The sequence below is a fragment of the Erythrolamprus reginae genome, chromosome 5 (assembly GCF_031021105.1).
Source record: "Erythrolamprus reginae isolate rEryReg1 chromosome 5, rEryReg1.hap1, whole genome shotgun sequence".
In the NCBI taxonomy this organism is placed as follows: Eukaryota; Metazoa; Chordata; class Lepidosauria; order Squamata; family Dipsadidae; genus Erythrolamprus; species Erythrolamprus reginae.
This window is the reverse complement of record NC_091954.1, coordinates 84,023,822-84,051,516: the sequence shown is the minus strand read 5'-3', so window position 1 is coordinate 84,051,516 and position 27,695 is coordinate 84,023,822. Positions and strand designations below refer to the sequence as shown.

General features: G+C 34.5%; 2 protein-coding genes across 5 annotated transcripts in view; one reads left to right on the top strand and one right to left on the bottom strand.

The window, feature by feature from the left end:
• The window catches only part of SPHKAP (SPHK1 interactor, AKAP domain containing), a 57,408-nt gene extending 54,489 nt beyond the window's left edge, over positions 1 to 2,919 (top strand). Inside the window, exon 11 of the mRNA XM_070754238.1 lies at positions 309 to 2,919. Within this exon, the coding sequence (XP_070610339.1) occupies positions 309 to 452 (144 nt within the window). The 3' untranslated portion in view covers positions 453 to 2,919. The remainder of the gene's footprint in view (positions 1 to 308) is intronic.
• DAW1 (dynein assembly factor with WD repeats 1) lies at positions 2,671 to 24,776 on the bottom strand. Of its 4 annotated transcripts, none has more exons than XM_070753328.1 (13): positions 24,645 to 24,776; positions 21,621 to 21,693; positions 19,349 to 19,493; positions 15,664 to 15,722; positions 14,237 to 14,359; positions 13,406 to 13,505; positions 12,497 to 12,604; positions 10,958 to 11,064; positions 9,421 to 9,523; positions 7,826 to 7,940; positions 6,399 to 6,475; positions 5,331 to 5,493; positions 2,671 to 4,312 (listed from the first exon to the last, which is right to left on the bottom strand). In XM_070753328.1, the coding sequence occupies exons 1-13, from the start codon at positions 24,682 to 24,684 to the stop codon at positions 4,278 to 4,280; spliced, it is 1,248 nt and encodes a 415-aa protein (XP_070609429.1). In that variant the 5' UTR covers positions 24,685 to 24,776; the 3' UTR covers positions 2,671 to 4,277. The 4 variants fall into 4 exon arrangements, with proteins under 4 accessions (XP_070609429.1, XP_070609433.1, XP_070609431.1 ...); XM_070753332.1 differs by having other exon boundaries at positions 19,349 to 19,608; positions 24,645 to 24,728; XM_070753330.1 differs by lacking the exon at positions 24,645 to 24,776 and adding an exon at positions 21,793 to 24,395.
• Between the last annotated feature and the right edge of the window lie 2,919 nt (positions 24,777 to 27,695).

Below are 27,695 nucleotides of genomic sequence, written 5' to 3'. Positions count from 1 at the left end.
ATTCTTTTTATTTTTACAACTTGCATTTAAATAGTGTCCTCATTTCTTTAGTAAATGTATATGAATCATTTGATTTGTCATTAATCATTATGATCATGATCAATAGCAAAATGGGAATGAGTACAGTTGATCTGGCTGCCAATCTGCAGTCAATGATTTAGGGCAGTTCATATATGCACAACGTATTTGGTACAGCTGTTTTCACTAGTTACACTGTGAATTAATGTGTATTAGTTTAGATCTCTTAGCTTGAGATGAAAAAGTGACAAACAAAACCTTTTCTAAAAATTCTTTTTTTCCCCTTCCAGTTTTTAGATGTTGTGCAGTTTGTGCACCAGAAATGCTGGAAAGTGGGTGATATCTTTCATGCTGTGGTACGATTTTGCAAGCTCCATGAAGAAACTAAAGGCCCAACTCTGAGCCTCTTTGACTGGCTTCTTGAGCTAGGATAAAAGCCTTCTGAAAGATATTATTTGCATTTTTATTCCATTTTAAGCAGCAGTGATCTGTGAGTGGCCCCGTTTTATTCAAAATCTCAACATAAATAGAGCTGAAAAGTATCCATTCTGCTGCTACACCATGACCTTGTTCCAAAGGGTAAAGAAGGGAAGTGAGGGCAGGGCAGAAAGAGAGAAGTGAAGAGCCAATGTAAAATATTACTATATGAAGGACTTGGTAATCTTGAATGCATTGCTCTTGAAAAGAAGAGGATATGCAGTTAAATGACTGTGGTGGTTTTATTTTTTCTACAAAATCTAAATGAAAAAGACATTTTCCATAATCTGACAACTACAGTATATATTAACTGCTAATTGGAATCCCAGTAACAAAAATCAGTTTCAAACAAAAAACAAAACTTTGTATTTATGGTTTAAATGCCCAATGATTATACAATGACAAATGAGTACATATCAAGTCCTTAAACGAATTCTACATCGTTCTGCTTTCAATCTATTCCCAAGGAACAAATTAAGGTCTATGCTGACACTGCATTGAAAAGTCTGAAAGTCATTCCATAAGTGTGTCTGCTGAAAGAATTAAGCCCAAAGCCTTTTAGATGAGTTCATAAAACTCTTGCTCAGTGAGTATAATGCTGGTCTGTCCTTTAGTAGAATCGAGTCTCTCTGGGAATTCTAGAGAGACTGCCTGAGTGGCCATTGTCAAAATACAACGGTTATCCAGAAAGTAAAGTTACAAGACACATAGTTCTCACGGGGAAGGTTTGCAGGGGAAGTTGGTATTACTATCATGCAGCCGAAAGCTAGTGGATGCGAACAAACAGTGCCAGTGGTCAGTAGATCATTGACTGGTGTTGTGGTGAAGGTTAGAGATGAGCGTCCTCATTCCATTACCCACCGAGTGCGAAATGCATGCTGTAATATGCTCCCTGAATGCTAAATCATTTCAGTTTATGGAGAGGATGTAATGTCAAGGCAACGTGTGACAAAATGTGTACGGAATTTCAATTGAAGGAACACATTTGTGGAAAACACTTTTCCTGTAACAACAAAATGAAAATCGAAGTGACCAATTGGCTGAAAAAGGTGGTGGGAGACTTCTATGACATAGGTATCAAAAACCTCATCCTGTGGATGACAAAATGTATTGAACTGAATGGTAATTATTTGGAAAAATAATATAATACCTATGCTACAATCGGTGTAACTTTTATTACAATATCTTTATTCTTTATATTTTAATTTTTTTTTAAAAAAAACCTTGTAACCTTACTTTCCGGATAACCCTCATATTAGCATTTCCCAGTTTTAACAATAATTCATGTGCTTTATAAAAAATATTTCCAATCTCCGAATAAATAATCGAAACATGTACTCTGAGTACATAAGTTTGCAGTGGGTTCAGTCAGGAATTAAATATTTAACTCCAAAGTAAAAACATTCAAATAGGCCAACCTGGAAAATAATGGCTTTCCATTATGCCTTAATAGGAAGATTGTACTGATGAAATGTTTCATACTATTAACAACAGTTTATTTCTAACATCTTTAAACTAATGTATCCTTTCATTATAAATATTTGAAATATAATATATAAAATTTTTCTAACAGAAAAATGTGCTTGTCAAAAGCTAGTACCTTGCTACTCAGAAAAATAGTTCTCAAACATTCTTTGTAACAGCTAAAGAATCTGATTTTAATATATACAATAATCAAGGAAGCAAATCAGGTTGCAGTAAAAACAACCCTTCAGTTATTACCTGGTAAATAGCTCCAGTACAACTTGCCAATATCCATTGCTAGTAGTTTTCATTGTGGCGCTACTATGATATTGAATATTTATTTCACAAAAAGGGGTGCTTTTCACTACCGGATTATGATTTTAGAATGTATCCCAAAATAACATTATTTTTGCACTATTTTAGAAGCAATTTTTAATTCAGTATAGACATAATTACCACCATTTCCCAATCATGCCTGCCCTTTCTTATATATACAGCAAAGATATTGCCAGCATTTCTATCAATTTAAGTGGCTTTCTGGAAAATAATCATTCTACAGTACATGTAGAAAAGTAAAGAATACCATTGTTTATAGAAGAACTTTGGACTAGCACCTTGGTCTGCTTTAGAAAAGTGCCATTTCCTACAAAGTTTATTAGTAAGTGTTTGCACTCAGAAATCAATAAAATAATACATCATTGGAGATTGATATATTGTTGAAATATATTTATTTTTGGCAAATTGTTTGTGAATTACACAGATTTTGCAGTGGTAGAATAAATGTTTACAAGCACAAATAATATAACAATGTAACAATGTGATGACATTTCTCTCTATATATTACATTTTAGTACTGAAGCCTGACTTGAAATAAATTTGTGTTATCAATCTGCCTTTATCTTTCTTAAATCTTATTCTGAATATCCCTTGTATGTAATACAGATGAAATAAAGCATGGTCGTACAACTATTTAATGGGAGATAAGTTCTGTACAAATCATTACCAGCAAGATCAGACTACCAGTAAACCTAAAAGCCTATTAAGTAATTGATGCTTAGCCCTAATGTAAGATATAAGATTTATTTCATATAATCATATATTCTGAGCCTATATATGTGCAGATAATATTTCCCGCACTTTTGATATGTGGAATATTTGCTTGAAAATAGTTACATTTTAGTAGCATCTTAATAGTTTTATTTAATTTTTGTTTCTATAAATTTTCTGAATGTATGTATTACAGAAACAAATGAGGTTTCACCTTCCACATCTGGAAAGGTGCTATGTTATATAAAGTATAAAATAGTGGTCCTTTGCTATATTAGAGATTTCGCCGGACTTTTTAAGCTTTCTTCATTAAAAGGAAACTATCCATAGTGTTGAAGAAAGTTGATATTTTCAGAGCCATATAACAAAATCTAGATTCACACACATTTACAATTAAGCTTTATGACAGTTTCTGGATATTTTAGAACACAATGATGCTTTGCTGAAAGCAACAGTTTTTTAACAGTATGCAAAACAGAAATGTAGGAAATCGTTTCTAATGACTAAGAACTGATGAATCATAAATAATAATATCAACTAATTCTAGTTTATACAAGAATTATACAAGAGCCAACATAAACAACATTGCATGAACTTTGGGGCAGGCATTTTCCTGGACAGCCTGCTCATATAGAAGCAGCAGGTCAGATTAGAAGGCTCTGTAAAATCAACATCAAGTTGTTGAGAAGAAAGGCAGCTCATATTAAAAGAGAAGACATGTGGGTTATGCTATTTCAACACCACTATGATTCTTACAATTGAATGCCAAAATCAATTTAATCATTTTCATTTCAGCTTAAATCTTTGAGGATGGGACAAACCATAAATGTAAACTATACTTTAAAAAAAAAATCAAGAAATAGAATTATACAATATTAATTCAAAATTAAGTCCCAAATATAAAATACAAATAGAACATTCCAATCAATACTACAATATTTACATTATACATATGGAAATGTTTTATTAAATAAAAATTAAACATTGTAAGGATAAGGTATCTAAATTAAGAGTAACACTAACAGTATGATGAAACTTCCTCTCTCCAACTAGCCTATAGATCTTTAGAGGAAAAAAAGGCATTTCTTATAATTTTCTCAATAACACATTTTTATATAACTAGCCAAGTTATTTATTACACTAAGTCCATTAAATATTTCTGCTTCTTAAAGAATATAAAGGCAAATGCAAAAAAGCAGATTTTTAAAGATTACTGTCTATATAAAAACTCTGAATTAAATTTCCTAGAGGTGTGTCAGCATTTGTCTCAATTAGCGCCATATCCTACATGTATTATCTTTGCTTCCTAAAAAAAATAGAGAAGAATATAACATTAAGTATTAAATCTTTTTTATAACCATAATATCTAAACAACAGTCTAAAGATTTGTTTACTTGCTGGATCACTGAAGTATTGTGTTTATTTTATTTTAAGCACTATTCTTGTTTTGATTGTAATCAGTAATGCTCATAATCTAAAGTAATTCACCACAATTACTACTCTTTTTTGAAAATTAATCTTGCTTGCCTTATACCTAAAAAGCTATTGTGCTATTCTTTAATTATAGAATAAATCAAATATCTTCAGAAAAAGCTCTCTGAAATGATACAAATAAACCTTTATTTAAAATCTTGGCAATTCTGGGTTGTTGTTGTTTTGAGAATATGCTATAGCACCACATAGACTAATGGTCCACTTCAATATAAAGCAGTTTTATATACTATGGCTTTATAACAGTAAGGCAAAAAGCAGACATTCATAAGATACAGCTTTCCACAATTATAATTTCAAGCTTATATTGCTTATTTTTATATGTAATACAACTGTTAAAAATAAACCGTAAAATAAAGCAATTACGATTCCTCATATATGGATTACAGTGTTTAGTAGGCCAGCACTCAACATTATAATCCATACATGGTTATATGATACATCAATTAAGTTATGGCTTAATGTAAAGTCTAATTCGGATCATAGGCAAAAAAGACAAATGTGACTGGAATAATATTGCCTTCTCTAGTCTTCTCTTGCTGCAATGTTTAGCAAAGTGCAGTAGTAACATTTCAGCTGCTTCTACTTAACTTTTTCATGACAGATGTGTAAGCAAATGTTGAAATCTGAAAGTTATTTCACTTCATTCTCATGTAAGAGATGAAAATTGTAAATAGAGCAATCCCCTCCAAACTAATTTAATCCAAGTTTCTGGACTAAGAAAAACAGAGACACTCTTTATTTCACATTGCTTTATTTGTATTCACCACTACCTGATTAAAAAAAATCCAATTGATCTATACCAATTCTATTTCAGACTATGTACTAGTTACCTGTAATAATTATATTTCCTTTGTAATTGAAAGCACAGGAAAATATCTCATCAGTGTGGCCTTCCAATATTTGAATGCATTGTCCCGTCTTGGGCTCCCAAAGGCGAGCTGTCTTATCTGAGCTGGCTGTAAGAATACGACTTCCTTGAGGATTGAAACAGATCTTCAAAAAAATGATAAAATTATATTTTTTACAAAAGTTAAGAAAGTAGAACACTTTATTGTAGTTTGTCAGCACTTCTATTCCTATTTTATGCATGCAGCCAAATAGGTGGCTTTAATCTAGTCTAAATTGATTTAGGGCACTGAAACAAAATGAAGTTTTCCATGGCAAGTCACCAGAAACCGATTCGCTGTCTTTCTTCTCAGAATGGTACTTATAATTATTTTGCAAAATTAAAAAAGTACAAAATGTACAAATAATTATGAACTAATTTAAGATTAAGCTGTAGACTTAATTATGAACTAATGGATTAAAATGTATGTCAGAAAATATCAATTAGTGTTACTACACTGTTATAGTTGCATATCAAAGTAGCAATTCATAGGTTGAAGATACATCATGCAGTGGTGGGATTAAAATAATTTAACAACAGGTTCTGTGGGCATGACTATGTTGTCATGTGACTAGGTGGGCGTGACCAGGTTGTCATGTGACTGGGTGACCATGGCTAATTTAATAGTCCATTTTGCCAATTTAGCAGTCCATTAAAATAGCCCCCTTTTCTATTCTTTTTAATACTGCATGAAAGGTTTTTGGGTTTTTTACTGGGGTGAGAGCAGGGGTGGGTTCTAATTTACCTCACTGCTGGTTCGCTTTGTCCTGTGCCACATGGCCATGCCTTGCGGGTAGCAAAAAATACCAAAAAAGTATTTTAAAAAATCACATTTTTTTAAAAAAAGATGATGAAGATAATGATGATGATTTACCATATATGCTCTTTTACCTCACAGGATGCTCTATCTCAATGAAATGTGCAAAATATTAACTTATGATACTTGATTTCTATTGTATTATGCCCACCTGATCTGATATTCAAATAACTAGACAGTAACAATTTGGTTTACCTTTGAAATTTCTCCTGTATGACCTTCAAGTTTTGCCACACATTTTTTTGTTTCTGCATCATATACTCTTGCTGATCCTTTGGTGAAAAAATAAAGAATCTAAATAGATTAATTACATTTTTGTTAAATGTTAAATTCAAATAAAATTCTGATAAAAATATAAGATATACTGGATAAGTCTAACTCCTAAGTATGTTTATTTGCAAATGATATCATTCAGTTGTGATGGCTAATCCATGGCATGCGTGCCACAGGGGGCACAAGGAGCCATATCTACCAGCATGGGATCCATTGCCATAGATCACTTCCAGTGCGCATGTGCATGCTGGCCAGCTGATTTTTGGCTAGCAGTGGCCCATTTTGAGGTCATTAAAGGGCTTATGTGGAGGCTCTGAGAGAATGGGGGAGGCTGATTCCCCCTCCCCAGGCTCCTCGAAAGCCTCTGGAGCCTGGGAAGGGTGAAAAACATGTCCATTGTGCCATCGGGTGCCAAAAGCAGGGGTTGCATTTGGGAGTCACGAGCACATACATGGGGTGCGGTGCATTGAATTAGGGGCATGGGCACATGCACACATGACCTCCCTGTTCTCCCCCTGCTTTTGGCACGCAATGGCAAAAAGGTTACCCCTGGTTTAGGGGGCCTTATTTCTAAGTAACATGTGTAGTCTAGAGAGTCCCCTGGTGCTCTTTAGTCATTGAAACAGATTGCAATGCAAACAAATAAAAAGTCTATGATTGCTTTAAAAATGTGGTTATAAGAGACTTAGCAGGTTCTGAAGTTTTTTTGCTGAAATTTATGTCACACAGTGTGATAAAATATATATTCAAATGTTACATCCTTACAAGAAATATTCTTTGAGATAATTAGATAATTCGATAATTAAAAATGACACCCTGGACAGTAAATATCTATGGAGATTCTCAGTCATCCAAGTCATGGTTGTCCCAAAGGTGCTTTTTCAAGAAGCAGCTGGAACTTTCTTGGGGTTTTTTGAAGAGATTTCGCTTCTCATCCAAGATGCTTCCTCAACTCTGACTGGATGCTGGGGAATGGAAGGATTTATATTTCTAGCAGACAGATAGTAATTTGCATTCTTTTAGAGAGTCATTGAGGCCACTTGGAGGTTTGTCTGGGTCATCAGGGTCACCTGAATAGGACAAATGGGAGTGGGGTCTTTTTGGAACTGCTGAAAGGACTGTGTTGTGGAGCTGTGTTTTCTGCAGGATGTTTTTGCCCTGTGTTCTTTCACTATTGAACATAGGCACAGGTTGTGGGAATGAGTCTGAGCGTTGCCTGTATCTCAAAGTATTTTCTGCCAGTTTGCAGACTACATGGCTATAGGAATCATTTGCGCTTCAGTTTGAGAGGAATACCTTCTGACAGAATGCAAAACCATTTTAGTTTTTCAGAAATCCTCTTCACCTACCATCAGCTGAGGCACTTGCAATACGCTGGCCAGTATAATCGAAACAAACATCTAATACTTCATCATCATGGCCTGTTAAGGTTGCTACCCGCTTGCCTGTCAAAGCATTCCAAAGCTGCAATGTGGAGGGAAAACATTAAGCAACTTACACAAATAAATTCAGGCAATCAAAACATTATCATTTTATGTTATATCGGACTTTCATTGCAAGTATAGCTAGCCTTTAATCTTTTTCTTTAAAGAACATAGAGCTAGTGTAAATCAGAGTGAAAGATAGCATCTATGACATAATAGTAATGTAAACAAGACATTTACTGAAATAATTTTTAATGCAAGATGCTCTTTTACAGAATTGTTAGAGACAGATTTAGTTTGCCAGAGTTCAATATATATCTATGTTTCTTTTCCAGTCAAGCTGATATTTAGTGTATTATTCTTGTTGCTGTTCCTACTCAGTTGACATGTGCTCAAAAATCACTTGGTGTGGTATTTCTTTAGTCATCTCGATTCTGTCTTTTTCCACCGATAGATAGGCAGTTGGCCTCCTTTTGTCCCCCCCCCCCAAATTCCTAATCCAATTTTTTCCTCCAATGGGCATGTGGGCTGCTTTCTTCCTCCTCACCTTTCTGACCCCGATTGCCCAAATTTATATGAATACTTGGAAGATCATTGCCTGTTATATTATAGTGTTGGAGGAGTAATACCACATTAAAAAAAACCTTGGTCCAGATAGCGCAGCTGATAGCACCTGGTAGCACCTTTCCAAGGTTACAGGAGAAGATGGTCAATGGTTTTGAAAGCAGAAGAGGGCTCTAGGTATCAATGTTAGATAAAGCAGCAAAACCATCTTCTAGGAGAAGGGAAACTCTGACTGCAAACTTCCATTACCTTATGGCCATATCCATAATTGGAAAAGGCTTCAGGAGTAAACCTTGAAGCAAAATCCAGAGCTGGAGTCCCAGAAGCAGTTCATGACTGTGTACAGCCATGTTCTGATAACTCCTACCACGTAGCTGGAACCAATTGTATTGGTTTTACCAATTCATTATATTATTTCAGAGACATGGAGAGCAGGGATCTGCTGCTTGGGTCATACGGCATTTTAGGAACTCTTTCCAGAGAATGATACCATAGTCTTTGGAGACTGAAGGGTGCCAATAAATGCGTCTTTGAACCAAAAGTGTGACAATTATATTACAAAATGGCTGAACAAAAACATGACTGTCTAGTCTGCCAATATTGTATAGTCAATATATCTTTAATATCTATATCCCTTATCTTTTAATTGAGGTTCTGGCTAAAACATACCATTCTGCAAAGTTCTAGGAATTCCTGGCACGTATCTCTGATTGTCTCTATTAGTGTCTAACACTTTATATGCTGTTAGTATAGAATCTGATAAAATTATATACAGGAAGCAATATTCCATTGCTTGGATCTACATCTCAGAATTCCTGATGAGAAATTAAAAAGGGTCAGATAAATTTGAAGAAGACATGAATAACTGAATCTTTTTGCTGGATCAAATATTTTGGAGGAATAAATAAAACCTTTCCATATAAAAAATTATCATAACCTGCAATACACTATTGTACCATGCATGTTTTGTCCATAGATCCAGTGATGATCAGAGTACAATCCCAGTTGAATTGTGCGCTGCTTATTTCTGCACGATGGCCTATTAAAGTATGCATTCTCCTGATGGGAAAGAAAATAAATTTCAAGTTAAATGGTAGTTTACATTGATATACATTAATCACAGACATCCTTGGGAAAAAGTGGGAGAAATGCTTCAGATAGTGCTGTCCTTAATGTGTTTATTTAATAAGTATCAGTAAGTTTATTTAATAAGTATAAGAAGAAAAAAATTCTACCTAAATATTATAAATATGAACAAAAATGCAGCCCTGGTGTTAAAATATGGAGTTTTTCACTCAGAAAGTTTACACAGTAAAGCTTAATGAGTGGTTTGTATTATATTTATTTTCTAAATGCATGTCAGCATTTTATTTTATAAAAATATGGAAAATTAGTTTTAAAATGCACAAGGTCACCTAGTAAATATACTGTATGAATCAAGGAGACTATCATTTGTCCATTAGGGCCATAGCAATTATCTAAAGATTGTTACTGTTAGTTTAGCAAAATGATAACAAGCTTTTTATTACTTCAGCTTTGGTTAGGTGAGGCTATGAAAACACTCTATGCCTTAGAGGGGAAATGGCCTGAGCTGGCTTGTTTTAAGTCTGAATAAATGACACTTTAAGAGGCAAGTTCTTGAATTGCATTGCCCTTTAAAGAGATTCTTTTATTAAAGAATAAGTCTAAAAAAGCCCTTCTGCATGTAGTTATTTTCTACAAAGGCTGAAGAACTCTTCTGAGATTTTGGATAGCACTAAACCACTGATGAACTTTTCAACTCAATATAAAGACATACTTGCACTATAATTATATACTAATTTTCCAAAAGCTACTTCAAATGTAGAATATGAAAGAATATAAATATTTTAAATAATTCAAATAACTAAAGTTGCATCACATGTTCTCCAAAATACCTAACATATGTAACATACTGGCAAAGTAACTGGCTAATTTGTTGCTGTGGAGTCTCAGTGAAATAATACACCTAGTTTTTATCTTTTAAAGTTCAAAAAGTTTTATTTGCTTCAGAGACAGAAAACATGTAAGTAAAACACAACAGTGTTATAATATAGATATAAAAGATTTTGGAGTTTATGGAGACATCAGGACATCAATTTATGCTTGTTAAACTAGCTGGCACAAACCAGAGTCTGCCTTAAAAATTACCAGATAATCCTAGATTATTTGGGCAATCTCTGGTTTGTTTTTGCCCTTTTCAGTTATATTTGTCATCTACCTATGTACACTGGAAAAATGGGAAACAAAATTAAACCATGATCACTGTTTTTATATTATACTACGCCATAATGCAGACAGAAATCCAACTGCAGTAATCTGAAAATATGGAAATCTGCCTTAAAAATAGCTCTTTCATTGACTCTATTGTATAATGCATTAAACAAAAATGTATACAGGGCACATTATGAACTATATAATCCTAGCATGTACAAAATAGGATTTCTATAAAACATGCCATAAAAAATATAGTACCTGCCCGTGCTAACATCCCATACTGCAACTGTATGATCAAAAGAACCTGTGATTATTTTGTCTCCTGTGGTGTTAAACGCTAACGCAATTATCTCTGCAGAATGGCCCTACATTTGTTATAAAAAAGAGAATTTCATTGAATTATTTATATATACAGTAGTACAAACCTTTTTTCAGACATGAAATGAGGTAAAAGTAAATCAATATAAAGGATATCAAATTGGAACCTGAAAAATAAGTCACTGGCTTATTATGACATATTAATATTATAGTTCATAAAGCCGGACTGATGTGTATGCATTGGACAAACAATACAAAAAACATGGGAAACAGTCAAAATATCAAGTGGAAGTAGGTTGGGAAAATTTGGTTTAAAATAGGTTGTGGATCTTATTTGGTGAATTGGATCATCTCTAATCAACATGAATACTTCTACAACTGAGTGGGCAGCTGATACCAAATACAAGCAGAGGTGGGTATGTAGTAGTTCATCAGAACAAAAATGGTAGACTCAATTTATAGGATGACTTGGAACTCCCTGCCTGCTTCCCGATTGTCTTTGCTCAGAAAAGGGAAGGTTGTAAATGCCAATCATGTGACCACAATTCTCTGAGATAGTGTAATCACAAACTGGATACCTGATTAACCAGATTGTGATAATCATATATCTGTAGGCCAAAACTTCATGGACCAGTTTTTCAGTACTGCTACCCTGCTGTTCTCCTCACATTTACTATACGCTTGTGATCCTGGAAGTGGGTTTTTTAACTACTTTTTTTAATAGTATACTAATTTGAACATTTTTGAACACAATGAAATGAAAAATGAAATGAAAAAAATAATGCTTATTTGTTTATTTTGCTCATAAAAGCCCACCCTCCCGGCTGTGTGCAATTTTTTCAATTTATAGATAGATTAGCCTGCAAAATCCAATTTTTTTTAATACCTTTGGCATTGGTATACTAATTTAAACATTTCTGAACATAATAAAATGAAAAATTGATGCTTATTTGTTTATTTTGCTCAGAAAGGGGTCCCCCTCCCAGCTGTGTGCAATTATTTCACTTTATATATAGATTAGCCTGCCAGTTCCAAATTTTTTGACTATCTTTGGCATTGGAAATTGACATTATTTTTTCATTTCATTTTTCATTTGTTTATGATCAGGAATGTTCAAATTAGTATGCCAATGCTAAAGGTATTCAAAAACTTGGAAATTTTAAGCCTAATCTATATATAAAGTGAAATAATTGCACACAGCCCAGGGGGGGGGGGCTTTTCTGTGCAAAGAAAGAAAGAACCCCTCAAATGAGACAAAGTCATGTAATTTCAAGTTTCAGATATGCAGGAAAACATTTTTACAGGGTCTCAAATTTTGTTTCCAGTCTAAAAGGACCCAGAACAGCAGGGTTAACTTTGAATAAATGGATAAAAAAGCAATGGATATAAGGTACCTGTATTCTTTCAATAACTTTTATTTCATTTAAAACATAAGAAAGCATACTATGCCTGCTAGAACTATAAGTAATTGCAACGCACTGTTAATCTGACCACTTCTTCTCCATTCTGTATGTCCCATAATCTAGCTGTAGTATCCATGCTTCCAGTTGCAACTAGTGTGCTTTGAAGATTAAATGATAAGCAAACCTGTAAGATAAAAGAAGGAAAGCAGATATTTTTAGAAATCTTTAGTTTTCCTAACTTCCTTGCTGTCAGGCAGGTGACAGCACGACAAAATGTAATTCCTGCTGATCTATGTCTTATTGGTCAGAATCGCACAGGATTATAAATGGCAAATTAACTTATTAACCAAACATTCAGCAATCATACAGCAATCATATATTTTATTTATTTTATTTTACTGGATTTATAGGCCGTCCAACTCCTGATGGACTCTGATCCGTCCTTACCTAATTTTATCTTTATATTGGACAATATTTTCCTTACTTATATATTATTTTACAATAGTACTGTTTTAATACAAAGATATTTCATTTTTACAGTTCCCTAGCACCTTTCTTACTTCTATTCCTTCTTAAATTTCATCGTTCATAGCCTATAGATCTGTTATTTAATCACTTATACCAGTCATCCCATGTCTTATAGTATTCTGATTCTTCTTTATGGTTTACTTCTTTAGTAAGGGTATATTATTTTTCTTCCAATAAATAAAATTGCTGGAATGGATTGCAGTCATTAAATGACAAGATTGAATGACTGAAAAAGTTTGTAACAATTGAAACTACTCCCTATTAGAAAAGGAAATGTTCAAGTCTAAGATGTGTTACATTCTAATTTACAACTGTTCTGAGCTTGAAGCAAGTTGTGTCACATTTGGAACACATCCAATGATATTGGAACAGCTCATTTTAAAATCAAACTGTTTTACTCATTTCTGTTATATATACAGTATTTAGTTGTTAGGTGCAACAAAAACTCATTACTTACAATTTCTGCAGTATGTCCTCTAAAAGTATAATAGCATTTTCCTGTATCTACACTCCATAATTTGCAGGTCTTATCAAATGATCCAGTAGCAATCTTGTCACTAAATAAATAGAAAAATGTTATTGTTTTAATTATTTAATTATTAGCTCCAAATAAATTGTTGATTTAACTTACATAGTGCCAAATCCCTAAGACTCCTAGCAACTAACAGCATTGCATCAAACAGGAGAGGAAACCAAATTAAAATTGAAATATGTCTTTCAAATTAAGTTTACAACATACCTTAGATCTGAAGACATGTATAACCATGGTGTATTTACAAATGTTGGTTATGACCTATAAAGCCCTACATGGCATGGGACCAGATTACTTAGGGGACCGTTTTCTGCCTCATACATCCCAGCGGCTGGTCAGGTCCCACAGAGTTGGCCTTCTCCAGCTTCCATCAGCCAGACAATGTCATCTGGTGGGATCTAGGGGTAGAGTCTTCTTTGTGGAGGCCCCAGCCCTGTGGAATGAGCTCCCTTCGGAGATCCATACTGTCCCCACTCTCCTTGCCTTCCATAAATTTTTTAAAAGCCACCTCTGCCGATAGGCCTGGGCCCATTGAAATTTTAACACCTTGCCCCACCCAATGAATGAATGTGTGGTGGATGATGTATGAATGTATTGTTAACTTTTAATTATGGGGATTTTAATCTGTATATTTTATTTAGATTTCTACATGTTGTGAACTGCCCTAAGTCTTAGGAGAAGGGCGGCATAGAAATCAATCAATCAATCAATCAATCAAACAAACAAACAAACATAGAATTTTGAAAAGTTACATACCCATAAGGATTATTGAAAGCAATTGCATACACGACATTTCTGTGGCCTTCCAAAGAACGTAACTCTTCTCCTGTTGCTGTATCCCACAGTTTGCATGTTCGGTCATAACTTCCAGTGATAAAGCTACAACAAACAAGTCCATTTTATGTTTTCAGACCCATTTGTTCTCATCCACAAATTAACCCACTTCTGACTGAATTCAACGGCTATTAAAGTAATGTAGTATTGGCAAATCTAAACATTTTAAACTCCAGGTTTGTTGAAAATATTGCATGATGACTTATATTGGTGTTGTAACAATAAGACTGAACCCAGAAAGTCTAGGTATGGTAGTTTCAAAGTTCCCTTCCCAGAAGCCCTCTGAGTTTACATACTCTGGCCCATCTTCCTGCCTTAGTGTACAAAGTTTGCTGTTACTGCTGCCTATGTTCAAGAGAGATGTTGTTACCTGGCATATGGAATACATAGACATCTCAAAGCCTAGAAACCCAATAGACAAATAGAGGTGAGGAGAAAATGATAAAAAAATAAATACAATCTATAGCTCTATCTAGTAGGATGATAGCAAGAAGTGTGTGAATACGGAGATAAATCTCTTTTACTCTGGAGGAGCAAAAGAACAGAGAACACAAATAACAGAAATGCCTGAGCCAACGCATCTGTTTCTCTGTTTTTTCTTGGAGTCCCCCCCCCAAAAAAAAACCCCAACACATTTTTCTTCATAATAGGGAGAGGCTAAGAAGAATTTCCTAACATGACACACTCACTACTAGTTATTAAATATTATTAGTAAGAAATTGAAAAATGTTAAGGGTTTTTATGTATCTTTGTATTTTTGAATTGTTCAATAATGATATGTTATATATATCTAGTAGGACTTGTCCTGAATAAATAAATATTTGCAGTTTCAATAGCTTTATTATTTAAAACCTGGATTTTAATGGCAAGTTGCTATTACATAAGTATTAAAAAAACATTCACCATAGCATAGGTGAACTGAAATAAAGAATAAATTCAGTATTGGGACATGCTTTTCAAATGTTAACATTAATGGTTTTAAATATCATGTCAGTGAATGACATTTTTAAAATAGTAGGATTTGTTACATTATTAACTAGCAGCTTTCAAGAAATGGATAAAAAAAGCAGAATACTGGCTAAGGAAAGGAAAAAAGTTGTATCGTATGTTTATTCAATGTCATTTTGCTATCTATTTTTTTACTAAAACATTTTAATTGAGGTTTTTTTCCTACTGTTGTTGCTACTGCTGTAATTTTGGCCTTTCATACCCTACTGACTTTAATCAACTTTCTTTAGTTAAAACAATACCACGGACTGTTAAATGTATCAATTTTACAATACAATTTTAGTTTAGGCATACCATTCCATTTAGATTACTTACTTTTAATTTAACATATCCAAACTTACCAAGAACCTGATTTGTTAAAGGCAACATTGGTGAGTGGCAATATATGTGCTCGAAGTACCTGAATTTATAAAAAAATAGCAGTGATTTTTCATTATATTTCTGCACATTTTTGCCTTCGTAAATAGAGTTCCATAAACATATATTTGAAATATGTGACTTGTATCAATAAAATTAAATGTTTCGTTGATTTGAGTGCTTATTGATTTCAATGGCAGGCGTTTAAGTATGCACTTCACTTGAATTAAATGAGGATTTGACTAGATTATGCTTAATTAAATTAAATCACCATGCCATAACAGCATGTTTTATGTATGAGACACTCAAATGCCAATCATGTTATGTTACAGCAGCTTGCCACTGAGCTGAGCACACACACAAAAACAAACAAACTGATCCCCCAGGAAACAGCTAAGCAAGACACAGTCATTTCATACCCATCCCGTGTCTCCATTAAGAGGTGTTATTGACAGTTACAAGGTGATATGAAGTGAAAATAGAAAACTAGTCTTATTTACACTTCTCTGTTCTTGACAAATAAGTGTCTAATGAATATATTTGCATATCATTCCTTATTGAACTGTGGGGAGGAAGAGCCCCTATTTTTATCAATATGTAGGATATCTTTTAAGCAGAACTTTTATTTTATTTCAAATTAACTACATTCCATATAAATAACCTAGATATTGGTTTTTTTTAAAAAATAAGTTATATTTGGATAATTGATTCTCTGCTGCCAGATAGACTGATGAAAGACCATGTCACTTATAATAATTTTATCTTCACTGTCTAGTTTTGAATTATTTTATTAAAAGAAAAAAGGCCTTGAAAGAAGAAAGGCAATATTCAAAGGTCTTTAAAAAATGCTTAAAAGTTGTTTTAAAATTCAATTAAGTGAAAAGATTGAAAAGTTAAGATATGACAGTTACTAATATCAAGGACGTGTGACGTGGTCATCTGAAAAATAGAACATGGGGGAATCAAGCATTGTAACATCTTATCACGTCCAACTGCAACTGTTCTGTATAATTGTGGATTCGATTGGTTAATTCCTTTTTGGTTTGTTTTTTTAATATTCTTATTACTAATTATTTGACTTGTTTATTGTATGTACTATTTTCATTGTAAGTCACCCTGAGTCCCACTGGAATTGGCCGGCATAGAAGTCAAATAAATTGAATTAAATTGAATTAAATTTTTACCCTTCATTGAACAAATTAAATCTAAATAAAGTTTTTGATAAACTTTGTATCCAACTTATTTCAGCTGCTGATTTTTTTAACCAATGGCAAAACCATGATTCCGCAAACAGTTACTAATGCTTTCTAGCAACACCAACTTAGCCAAATTCATTGTTTCATGCTAGGGTATCTATCTGTGAGAGAATTGACAAGGAAAAAAAACCCTTCAAAGTCTGGCATTCTGTTACTATTATATTGTAAAAGAAGACTTAAAATTATTATATTTTTGCATCCCATTTAAGAATAGGCATGACCATCCACTAGGATTCTGGACAGAACAAAGTCTTCCTGAATGTAACATAGTAGTCCTGCTTTATACAAAAATATCCATATGAATGTAGAACAGGCCTAAGCCCTACCCTTAATTGACAATTTATAGTTCATGTATTGCATTGGTGATACTAGTGAAGGGTTTTACCCATGAAATTTACAATTTAGATTAATATTCCAATAGTCAAATTTTCTATTCAACTGCCTGAAATATCTTACTCTAGTACAAGCAGTATAGAGTAATTGGTGTTTATGCATCTTTCCTTTGCATATACTCAATCAAACTTAGCACAAATATATTATAGTATAGTACTATAGTAAGTTTTAACTCACTTTTCTTAAAATGCATTTGCTTTACTTAGATTTTTGGCTGACAACAGATGCCAACAATTTGCATTGATTGGTGCCATATATCTCAGAGTCTAGTCATGGCATTTTAGGGAAATCATAGCATTTATTTTAAGAAATCTAGGGACATTTGTATCTCTAGTACATATTCAATTCCAGTTGTTAATGCTTTATGGATCATAATACATCACTCACCCACTTAATCACTTAGCTTAACATAGCAAAGTCAGGAATAGGAAGCACAAGAATTTATTTTCAAATTACATTGTCCAAAACGTCTTTCCTATTAATGACTACTTCACCTTCAAGTGCAACAACACATAACCATGTAACAGATTCAAACTAAATTGAAACCGCTCCAAACTAGAATGCAAAAAATACGACTTCAGCAATAGAGTGATCAATGCCTGGAAATCACTACCTGACTGTTGTTTCTTCCCTTAACCCCAAAATCTTCAACCTTAGATTGTCTACAAGTTGACCTCTTCCCTTTTCTAAGAGGTCTGTAAGGGGCATGCATAAGCGCACCATTGTGCCTATCGTCCCTGTCCTATTGTCTTTTTTATCATTACTTTCTATGTTATCTTCATATAAACTACTATCCTATACTTGATTGAAAAATAAAATAAATTGAAATGAAATGAAATGAAATGAAATAAAATAATTAAATCAATCAATCTTCCTTTGGTTGAGGTATCTTGGAAGCAAATCCCCTTCAGGGACTACTGTAGATCGAATCCACTATTAGTCCATTTAGAATAGCTCAATACTGCCATCTAGCTGTGACAACAAAATATTGCAATTTCAGAAAAAGAAATACTGTAGACCATTTATAAAATAGAAATCCTGTGAAATCTTTGATTTATTACTGTTGTTGTTGTTGTTGTTGTTGTTGTTGTTGTTGTTGTTGTTGTTGTTGTTATTATTATTATTATTATTATTATTATTATTATTATTACATTGTTTTAAAATTTGGTCAATAAAAGATAGAGAACATATTTAATACTCCTGCTTCCTATTTTTGCCTTGTGAGGTGTGTTTGGGATAAGAGACTGCCACCAAACAGACTTTGATTCTTAAAGGAGCTTAGAATTAAGTCTCTTAGTATTTAGGCTGGCTACATCAGACCGACTCTCTAGTTTGCTTAGTTTTCAGTTTTACAAGAAAAGAGAAATAATTCACCATTGTCTTTTTTTTATGAAAGATAATCATTGGATTTTATAATATTGGGATGTTAGGATGATTTCCTATTGAAATGTTAAACAGGCCAGTTTTTTAATGATTGCCTAGATGTTGCCATCTTACCCAATAACTTAGCCTTCTAAATTGTTTCATTAAGTTTAATAAATCTGTTCCTGTTAATTGCGTTAATAGCCAACGATCTAGGGCAGGCTGTCAAACTGGCAGCCCGTAGGCCAGATATGTCACATGCAGGTCACATCCACCTGTTCCTTATATGGGAAAAATGTCCTGAAATGTCACGATGGCAATGTGACATGGCAAGTTTAACACTTGTAGTCTAGATCTTTAACTTCTAAAAAAGCCCAATGTATTGTAATCATCATTCTTCATCTTAATGCAGGAAAACACATTTTCCCCAGTCAAGAGTGTTTGAATGATATAATGGAGACACATTTCAGTGTGTGTCAATAGTTGAGACAATAGCTAATTTTCTTTTCCTTTTATTTACATTTAACGAAAATGATGTTTCTCCATTTTATTTTGTTTCCTTATATTGGCACTCAAACAGAAAAAGAGAGAGGAAACAATGTTTCAAAATATAAAGATTATTTATTGCATGACTAACACACACACCCATGACTCTTACCTTAAAAAGATAGAATTTGTGGTCCACTTGTTGTCGTAGCTTTTCTTGTAATCGTAGAATTAAATGTACAACCTGATCTTTCCGTGACTGTGTAATGAGAGGCTCTGCTTTTCTAATATCTTCTACTAAGGCTTCTACATCAGTTCTAAAGTACATTTTAAAACACAGTTTTCATCTTCTGACAAACAGGTATATAATTGTTCCTATTATCAACACCCATCATGCCAGTACTGTATTGGTTTCTCTGGGAATGATGGAAGCTGAAGTAAATAATTTAAAAATTAAAATAAATTGAAGAATTATAACACCCAGATTATAATCACAAATTTGAAGCTGAGTAAGACATGCTTGTTTAGAATATTTCAGCAGCCGTTTACAAAATATAAATATAAAAATGAATTATGTATTGTTGCACTGTTTTATAGCATTCACTCAACCATTTAGCAATGATCAGTGAAAATTTATTTCTAAATTTAAATAAAGTAAGGTGTGAGCCTCTACATATGACGATGCAGTGGGGGTGGTAGAAGAATTCTATAATGCATTCTTAGAAGCTTATCTTTAGGTTATTTTTTTAATATTGTAGAAGTCTCCCTTCCTACCATCTACATTCTTTTACGTAAAATCAAATCATTCTTGCAGCAATTTTATTAAAGCTATTACAGTTTTTAAATCTTTCTTAGGGCCATAGATAATTATAATATTTTATATGTATGCAGCTTAGGTATATGAATTGCTAAATTATAACAATCAGGTTTTCAATAATTGCTCTAACCTTTTAAACCTAATTGCTTGGAACACAACCTTCTCTAACACAGTAATTGTCCATATACTAACAAAGGAGCAAGACTCATTCCTAAAAGCTTTACTGAATTACATCCAAGATTTCTCAGTAAGGTTGTTGAAAACAAGTAGTGCTTTATATATATTATTCTCCTAAAGATTGATAAGTTTTAAATCTCCAAGGGAAAATGTTTCTTGCAGTGGTTCTTAGTACAGGAACTGATTGGTTCTTAGTACAGGAACTCATTGACAAAGGTGGCGATTTAATTCCTTTTATGACAATCTACCTCTAGAAGAACATAAACTGCTTTGGTCTCATGAAATAGTTTTATTTCAGCAAATATATACTTTCATCTATCTTTAGTTAATTCTTTCATTAATATAGGTTTTATTTCTATTATTTTGTATATTTTCGGTATTAAATATTATAAGTCGCCTTCCAGATTATATGGTAGAAAGGCAACATGCAAATTGAAGAAATGAAATACTGAACTTGCTGGAACTTACTTCTGAGTAAACGTACATAGGATTGGCATATAACAGCTTTTCCCAGAATAAATACAAATTTAAAATCTGACTTCTATGTTGCCCAATCCCGAAGTTTTTCAATAGGTAGCTTTTCTATTTTTGATCAATTCATTTGAAATGACACTAATTACATTTTAAAACTGTCTTCTTAAAGATAGATGAACTTTGAAATTAGTTTTTCAAGTAAGGATGTAATTACTTCAATGACATAATGTTTTAATTTATACTAAAAAGTATTGGATCTTCACCATGTTCATTTGTCTCTTCCCTATCCCCACCTGCATAAAAGAAAGGTAATCTATATATGTCTGTGTCTATATACAGTATGTCTATGCTATATGTCATAGGTGTTAAATTTTTTACATTCCATTGATTTTTTAAAATTCAACTACTGTACTGTACTTTGAAAATAGTCTCAAATATTTTCAAATGTTAAATGTTCAATACCACTAAGAACCAATATATGTGTATACAAAGGATTTCACATATGATGTATAAGTTTCTCACTGAGAAATAAAGTCTGTGTAAACAAAAAGGTTTTGCCAGGTATCATCTGAATCATGGTAAACCATGAAAAAAAATCCTGGTGACAGAAAGTAGGGTATGCTCCACTGCACTGGATGTTTCAAGCAAAGACTGAATAGTCATTTTCTGGGACTGGTTAATTGGAATTCCTGCAAGATGTTGGACTCAATGTCCTAAATAGCGTTTTCCGATTTTATGATATTAGAAATTTGAAGCCACAAAAATATTTATAGAGAAACTAACAGCTATATGCTAAGTATGTAAAGGAGACAGGATTAGGCATTCATATCTCTGTCTTAAATAAACAAGCCCAGATTAACAACACAAACATTATTATTAAAAGGTAGCATTTTTTTGTTCAGCATATATGTGGGCATTACTTAAATTGTTCAATGCAATATATAGTCCTAGTGATATAAGAAAAGATAATACTCACGCAGTATTGAGATCTAGTAAATCTATGGATTTGGTTTTCAGTTCCCCACTTTGAATATATTCCAAAATAATGCCTTTGAAGAAGCATAACAATACAGTTATGAATTCCATGTTGAGATAGATTCCAATCATAAGCACTACAAAAACAGGCCTTTCCTTTGATAAAAACTTACTGTTTTCAAGTAGCATTTCTACTGCTGTTTCTGTCATACTGCAGGGCATAAACCAGGACCCAAAAATCTGCAACTAGTTGAATATATCAAATAATTGCATAAACTTAGTTTCTTCAAGGTACAATCCCCCTCCCATTGCCACTTGCACTCCATTTTTGAAACATAAGTGAGAAGGATTTTGTAGATGGGTGATTATGGAGAATTGCTAAAAAATTCCTCTGTTTTGTACACATACTTGGCGGGGCCAAGGGGAAGAGCCTTCTCTGTGGCGGCCCCGGCCCTCTGGAACCAACTCCCCCCAGAGATCAGAATTTCCCCCCACCCTCCTCACCTTTCATAAGCTCCTTAAAACCCACCTCTGTCATCAGGCATGAGGGAATTGAGATATACCTTCCCCCTAGGCCTATACAATTTATGCATGGTATGTTTGTGTGTATGTTTGGTTTTTAATAAGGGCTTTTAGTAATTTAAATATTAGATTTGTTTTATGCTGTTTCTTGTTATTGTTGTTAGCCGCCCCGAGTCTACGGAGAGGGGCGGCATACAAATCTAATAAATAAATAAATAAATAGCTGGGCAACACTTTGGATTCAGTCTTGAAACATTTTTTTTGGAGCATGAAGAAGCGCAGATAAAATACCTACCTAAAATACTGTAAAGCAATGATAAGCAATTCCAAGAAAGGCATAACTGTTTTAAAGTCTTGTGGACAAGTACTACATTCATACTTTTTCCTATCTGGAAGCATGTTTTTTAAATAAATAGATCTGGTGCACTATATAGTCCTACTAGCTGTATTCCTTTTAGATAATATTTAAAGTCTTTGCCTTGACTACAATCCACCTAGTATTGCAGGAACTGTACCTTATCAGACCAAACACAACAAAGTTCTAAAGTTTAAATACTAGAAAAATGAAGATGTCATTCAACATATAGCAAGTATTATATTTATGATCATTAGCTTGATTTCTGAAACTATACTACAAAACTTGCATGAAACTACATTTACAGCAAGAGCATGGTTCAGATTTGACCTGTGGACTTCCCAACATAAAATGTATATTCTGAACTAATTAATTAAATTGGCACTGTTTGAATCATTTGTTAGTACATATGAAGTATTTAACTGGCTATAAATTAACTACCATCTAATGCTTCAGAAAACTTTTTTAAAAATTAACAGATAAATTAATTTACATTTTGTTGATCCAGTAGAAACCAGGCTAGCTAATCCGTAACATTCAATTCTTATCAATAAAGCAGAGGACAAATTAACAAAAACAGAAAGGGTAGATTTTATATTTTGGAATTCTGCACCAGAAGAAGTTACCATAGATTAACAGATTCTTAAGAACCCATTTATAGTTTGACAAATATCTTATTTAGAATAAAAGTATAAATTTTAGTTTATTTCAGCTGCTATTTCAACTAATTTTTCATATTTCCCTTTTTGTTTTATAGTAGTGTAAGATGCCCTAACTACTGCAGAAGTCCTAACATAGCAAAATAATAGTTTTCATTAAAATAAATAATTGATCATTTCCCCTGTTCTGAGTCCATGATTCCCACAAACTGATATTTAATGTCCATAAACTGGTAGTATCCAAGCAAACAAATACTTTGAAATGAGTGAGAATGCTCTTCCCACCAATCATTATTTAAGATGTAAAGGAAAGGCCTCTTTTAGTTTTTCAGGATGCTGATGATTGGCTGTGTCTGCAAGTCTCTACGCAGATCTTCCCTTGATTCTTTTTTTGCACCTAAAAACAAACTGCTACTAAGAGTACGTCCCACAAAAGACTGAATAGAAGGAGTCTACTAAGCCCAGCTTAAGTTTACTTCAGGGTGTCCAGGGGGAAGCATTTTGAAATTCACTGATATTTTCCTGACATTTCCCTAGTTTGTGATCTAGTTAAGGCGGGCGTAGATGACGTCATAACAAATGGCTAAGCCATGGAGAAATATCGATGGCTGAGGAAGCAAGTTGTTGCCACAGCTATGCTCATTTTTGCTTGGCTCTGTCAGGCAACATGATCCGTCTTTTTTAACATGATTTTTCCCTGTCTTTTAATCATTTTAATAGTTTGGGTTTTCCCCCCCTGATTTATTCCATTTTTTCATGAATTCCCTGATAATTCCCTGATATTTAGCTGGTTTTCCTGATAATTCTCTGGTTTCCAGGTTTGCTGGACACCTTGTTATTTTCAAGTCCACAACGGGCCTGGTTAACTTTAGCTGCACAAGGGGCATGCATAAGTGCACCAGCTCGCCTTCCGTCCCGTCTTATTTTTTCTTTATATATATATATTTTACTAGCATCATGTAGGTGAATATTATTATTTCTAATGTTTTTCTAATCTTTTATCTCTTTACTGGTGTCATGTATATAAATACTATTATATCTTCACATACCTCCATTATGTATTAGACAAAACAAACAAATAAGGTGCAATGAAACTTTGCCCTCCATTCTCTGGTTGTCTTTTAACAGATTAACCAGAGTTGGAAGGGACCTTGCAGGTCATCTAGTCCAACCCCAAATAGGAGATCCTACATCTTGCCTCTATCTAGGATCAAACTCACAGCCTCCTGATTGTGAGGCAAGGGCTCCACCTCTAGGCCTCTCTGGGTCTTTCCTCCTGCACTTCCAACATACCCGCTCCCTTGAGTAGCCCGTCCTGTCGCTCCACCTTCGCTCCCCCCGTTATCCTCCGTTTGCCCGCACCCCCTTCAAGGCTTTACCCGCTTTCCCTATCATCCCCGCCCTTCCCCGCCGAGCTCTCTTCCCATAGGAGTTCGCCTCCGCAACTGTCTCTCTCCCTCCCAATTCTGCCGTTGAACCTTTTCCGCACCCGGCGGGTAATATCGCAGCAAGAACCGCTTCAGCTTCATCTCGTCGCGAGCCGCCGAAAACTTAGAGCCGGAGCCGTTGCCATAGAAACCAGACAAACCGACGCTCAAAGCACAGTGCGCAGGCGTAGCCGGGTACCAACCCAGGAGGGAGGGACATGGTATTCTGACTCCATCTTCGGCCTTGTTACTATGACAACGGGAGGCGTGGCATGAAAATCGTCAGTTCTCCCGCGATGGAATAGTTTGAGCTGTCGAATTTTCAGAGGGAAGTTCAAAAAGGGAGGAAAAAACGCAAGTGCGACTTTAGGAGTGAAATGTTTGGAAATGCAAACGCGGGATGAAAGTGCCAAATCGAGTCTTCTCCTGTCTCTCCAGTCGCGCCAGATCGCTGCTTCTTTCTCCCATCTCCGGAAAAGGTGATGAAGACTGGGATAACTCCTGAGTGTAATTGAAGGCTTGCTTTCTCAGCGACTATCCGATCAACTTCCACGGGGTGTCCTCACAACTAAACACAACTTCACACATTTCTCCTCACACAAACATGATTTGATTGGGTGGTGTTTAATTATCCCCTTTTTTCCAATTTGCAGACAACTCACAAAGCAAGCAGGCATTTATTACACTGAAAAGCCCGTGTTTTCTACATAGTATAATAACAACAACAACAACAATAATAATAATAATAACAATAATATAACAACAACAACTAGTATCATATATATGAATATTATTATATCTTTACATACCTCCAATATGACAAAACAAACAAATAAATAAACAACAACAACAGAGTTGGAAGGGACCTTGGAGATCTTCTAGCCCAACCCCCTGCTTCGGCAGGAAACCCTACAGACAGATGGTTATCCAACATCTGCTTAAAAACTTCCAGTGTTAGGCATTCACAACTTCTGGAGACAAGCTGTTCCACTGATCAACCGTTCTGACTGTCGGAAAATTTCTCCTTAGTTCTAAGTTACTTCTCTCCTTGTTTAGTTTCCACCCATTGCTTCTTGTTCTAAGTGTTTTTGAGGGGGCTTTGGTCTTTCATGAATGCCACCCTTGCCTGATAATTCCAGGATGTTGATTCGAAAAGCACATTTCATATACAGTATTTTTTTTATACGGATCTTCATAAAATATATGTTGCTGCGGCTATCTAAGTAAAACAGATATTTTATGTCAAGTTGCATCTTTCTGATATGAAGTATCCTCATATATACCAGTAGACAATTTTATATAGTTACAGTGAAAACATGGAATCAGATTATACAAACATGATTAAACTCTGTTTTATTGATGTGCTTGTAAATTGAATTTGACAGTAAAAAGTAAATCTCAGGATGTTTCAATAACTTAATCTATTTTATGACACCATATATTTTTTACATGTACTAGTGGACATATCACTGTAGAAAATATGAATAATTTTGTCTTAGTGTAGATAATGCTAAGACAATTATCCTAAAGTGGGGAAAGGGAAAGGGCCATTTGTCTTACCTACACCTCTATCTCGTCCTTCAAAATCTTCTGGATTACCTTGGGGATGAGAGACAGAGTGGGCAACGCATATAGTAGGCCGATTGGCCATTCGCAGCAGAGGGCATCTGCTATTCTGCGCCCTTGGTCTGGAAGCGGTTGATCATTCTCCTCAAATTTTTGTAGCACTTTTTTTGTTCTACAGGGAATTAATCATTCTGTTAAGTCAGTAATGACACCAAATCCATTGTAGTTCAACTGTCTTTATTTAAGGAGAACTGTAATGCTACCCATTAACTGACTACAAAAACCCACAAGAAGCGGTGGCAATATGCCCCGCCATTTATACTTTTTAAAGTGGCGGGAAAAGCGGAGACAGCCGTTTATTTTTGGCGGCCTTTTCTATAGACCAATCCGCAGTTGCCGTTTGACGGCCAATCAGGTTCAACCACCAGACATAACACATTCTTTTTCAGATTGATATAAATTTGATTCATAATTATGTTTTCTCTAGTGGTTAAGGCACAAGTCTAGAATACAGGAGACTGTGAAAGACTCCTTGCCTTTCTCAATTAGAGACCTCCCATCTCCCTCATAGAGTGACCATAAAACATAACGTTTGCTTCAGGAGCAAGAACTATATTTGTTAGTTAGATATAAGAGGACTAGGATTTGGGTCAGTTGAGTCTTTCATATCATACTTTTAAGTAAGTAAAAGAGGAAATACTTGCCTTAGTCATATTCATATCACATGTTGCATTCCCTGCTATTGGTAAGGTCTATTTTGCAATTCCTCAATGGTGAATTGAGAGTACATGGTAGTACAGCTGTCATTGGAGAAAGTGCACTTAGTAGAGAGAAGGATTGGTAGTTGTAAGACTTTGTCTCACCTCAGTGAGAAGGTTTTCTTGCCTCAGGCAACAGATCAAGTAAGAGAGACTGAATTTACAGAACAACCTTAATCTAGTTGGCTAATTTCTTATTCAAAATATTGTGCAAAACTGTTGGTATGTCTCGGTACAGCTAGGCTATGAGACCTTTGACACTGAGCAGAGAATTTTAACAGAGTGTGGATGTGTGGTAACGCCAAAGGGGGCTTCTTTGCGGCCTCCTAAATGCCGAACCCAGAAGTTCAGGTTTGGCGGTCAGGTTCAGGAGGACACTAAGAAGCCCCCTGGCTGTTTTAAAAGGTGACAGCCAGGTGGCGGGGCTTCTCGGCGACCTCCCGAATGCCGAACCCGGAAGTTCGGGTTTGGCGTTCGGGTTCAGGAGGACGCTGAGAAGCCCCCCGGCTGTTTCAAAAGGTGACAGCCGGGTGGTGGCATTTTTTGCGGGTTTTTTTCGTTGCACGGATTAATTGATTTTACATTGTTTCCTATGGGAAACAATGTTTCATCTTACGAACTTTTCGTCTTACGAACCTCCCCTGGGAACCAATTAGGTTCGTAAGACGAGGTATTATTGTATTTGATTTAAGTTGATCACAAAACTATGGAGGCATTTAGGATATAAATGCATTTCAAAAATTATGGGCATCAAAATAAGACTGTTTTTGAACAATTCTTTGGCAGCCA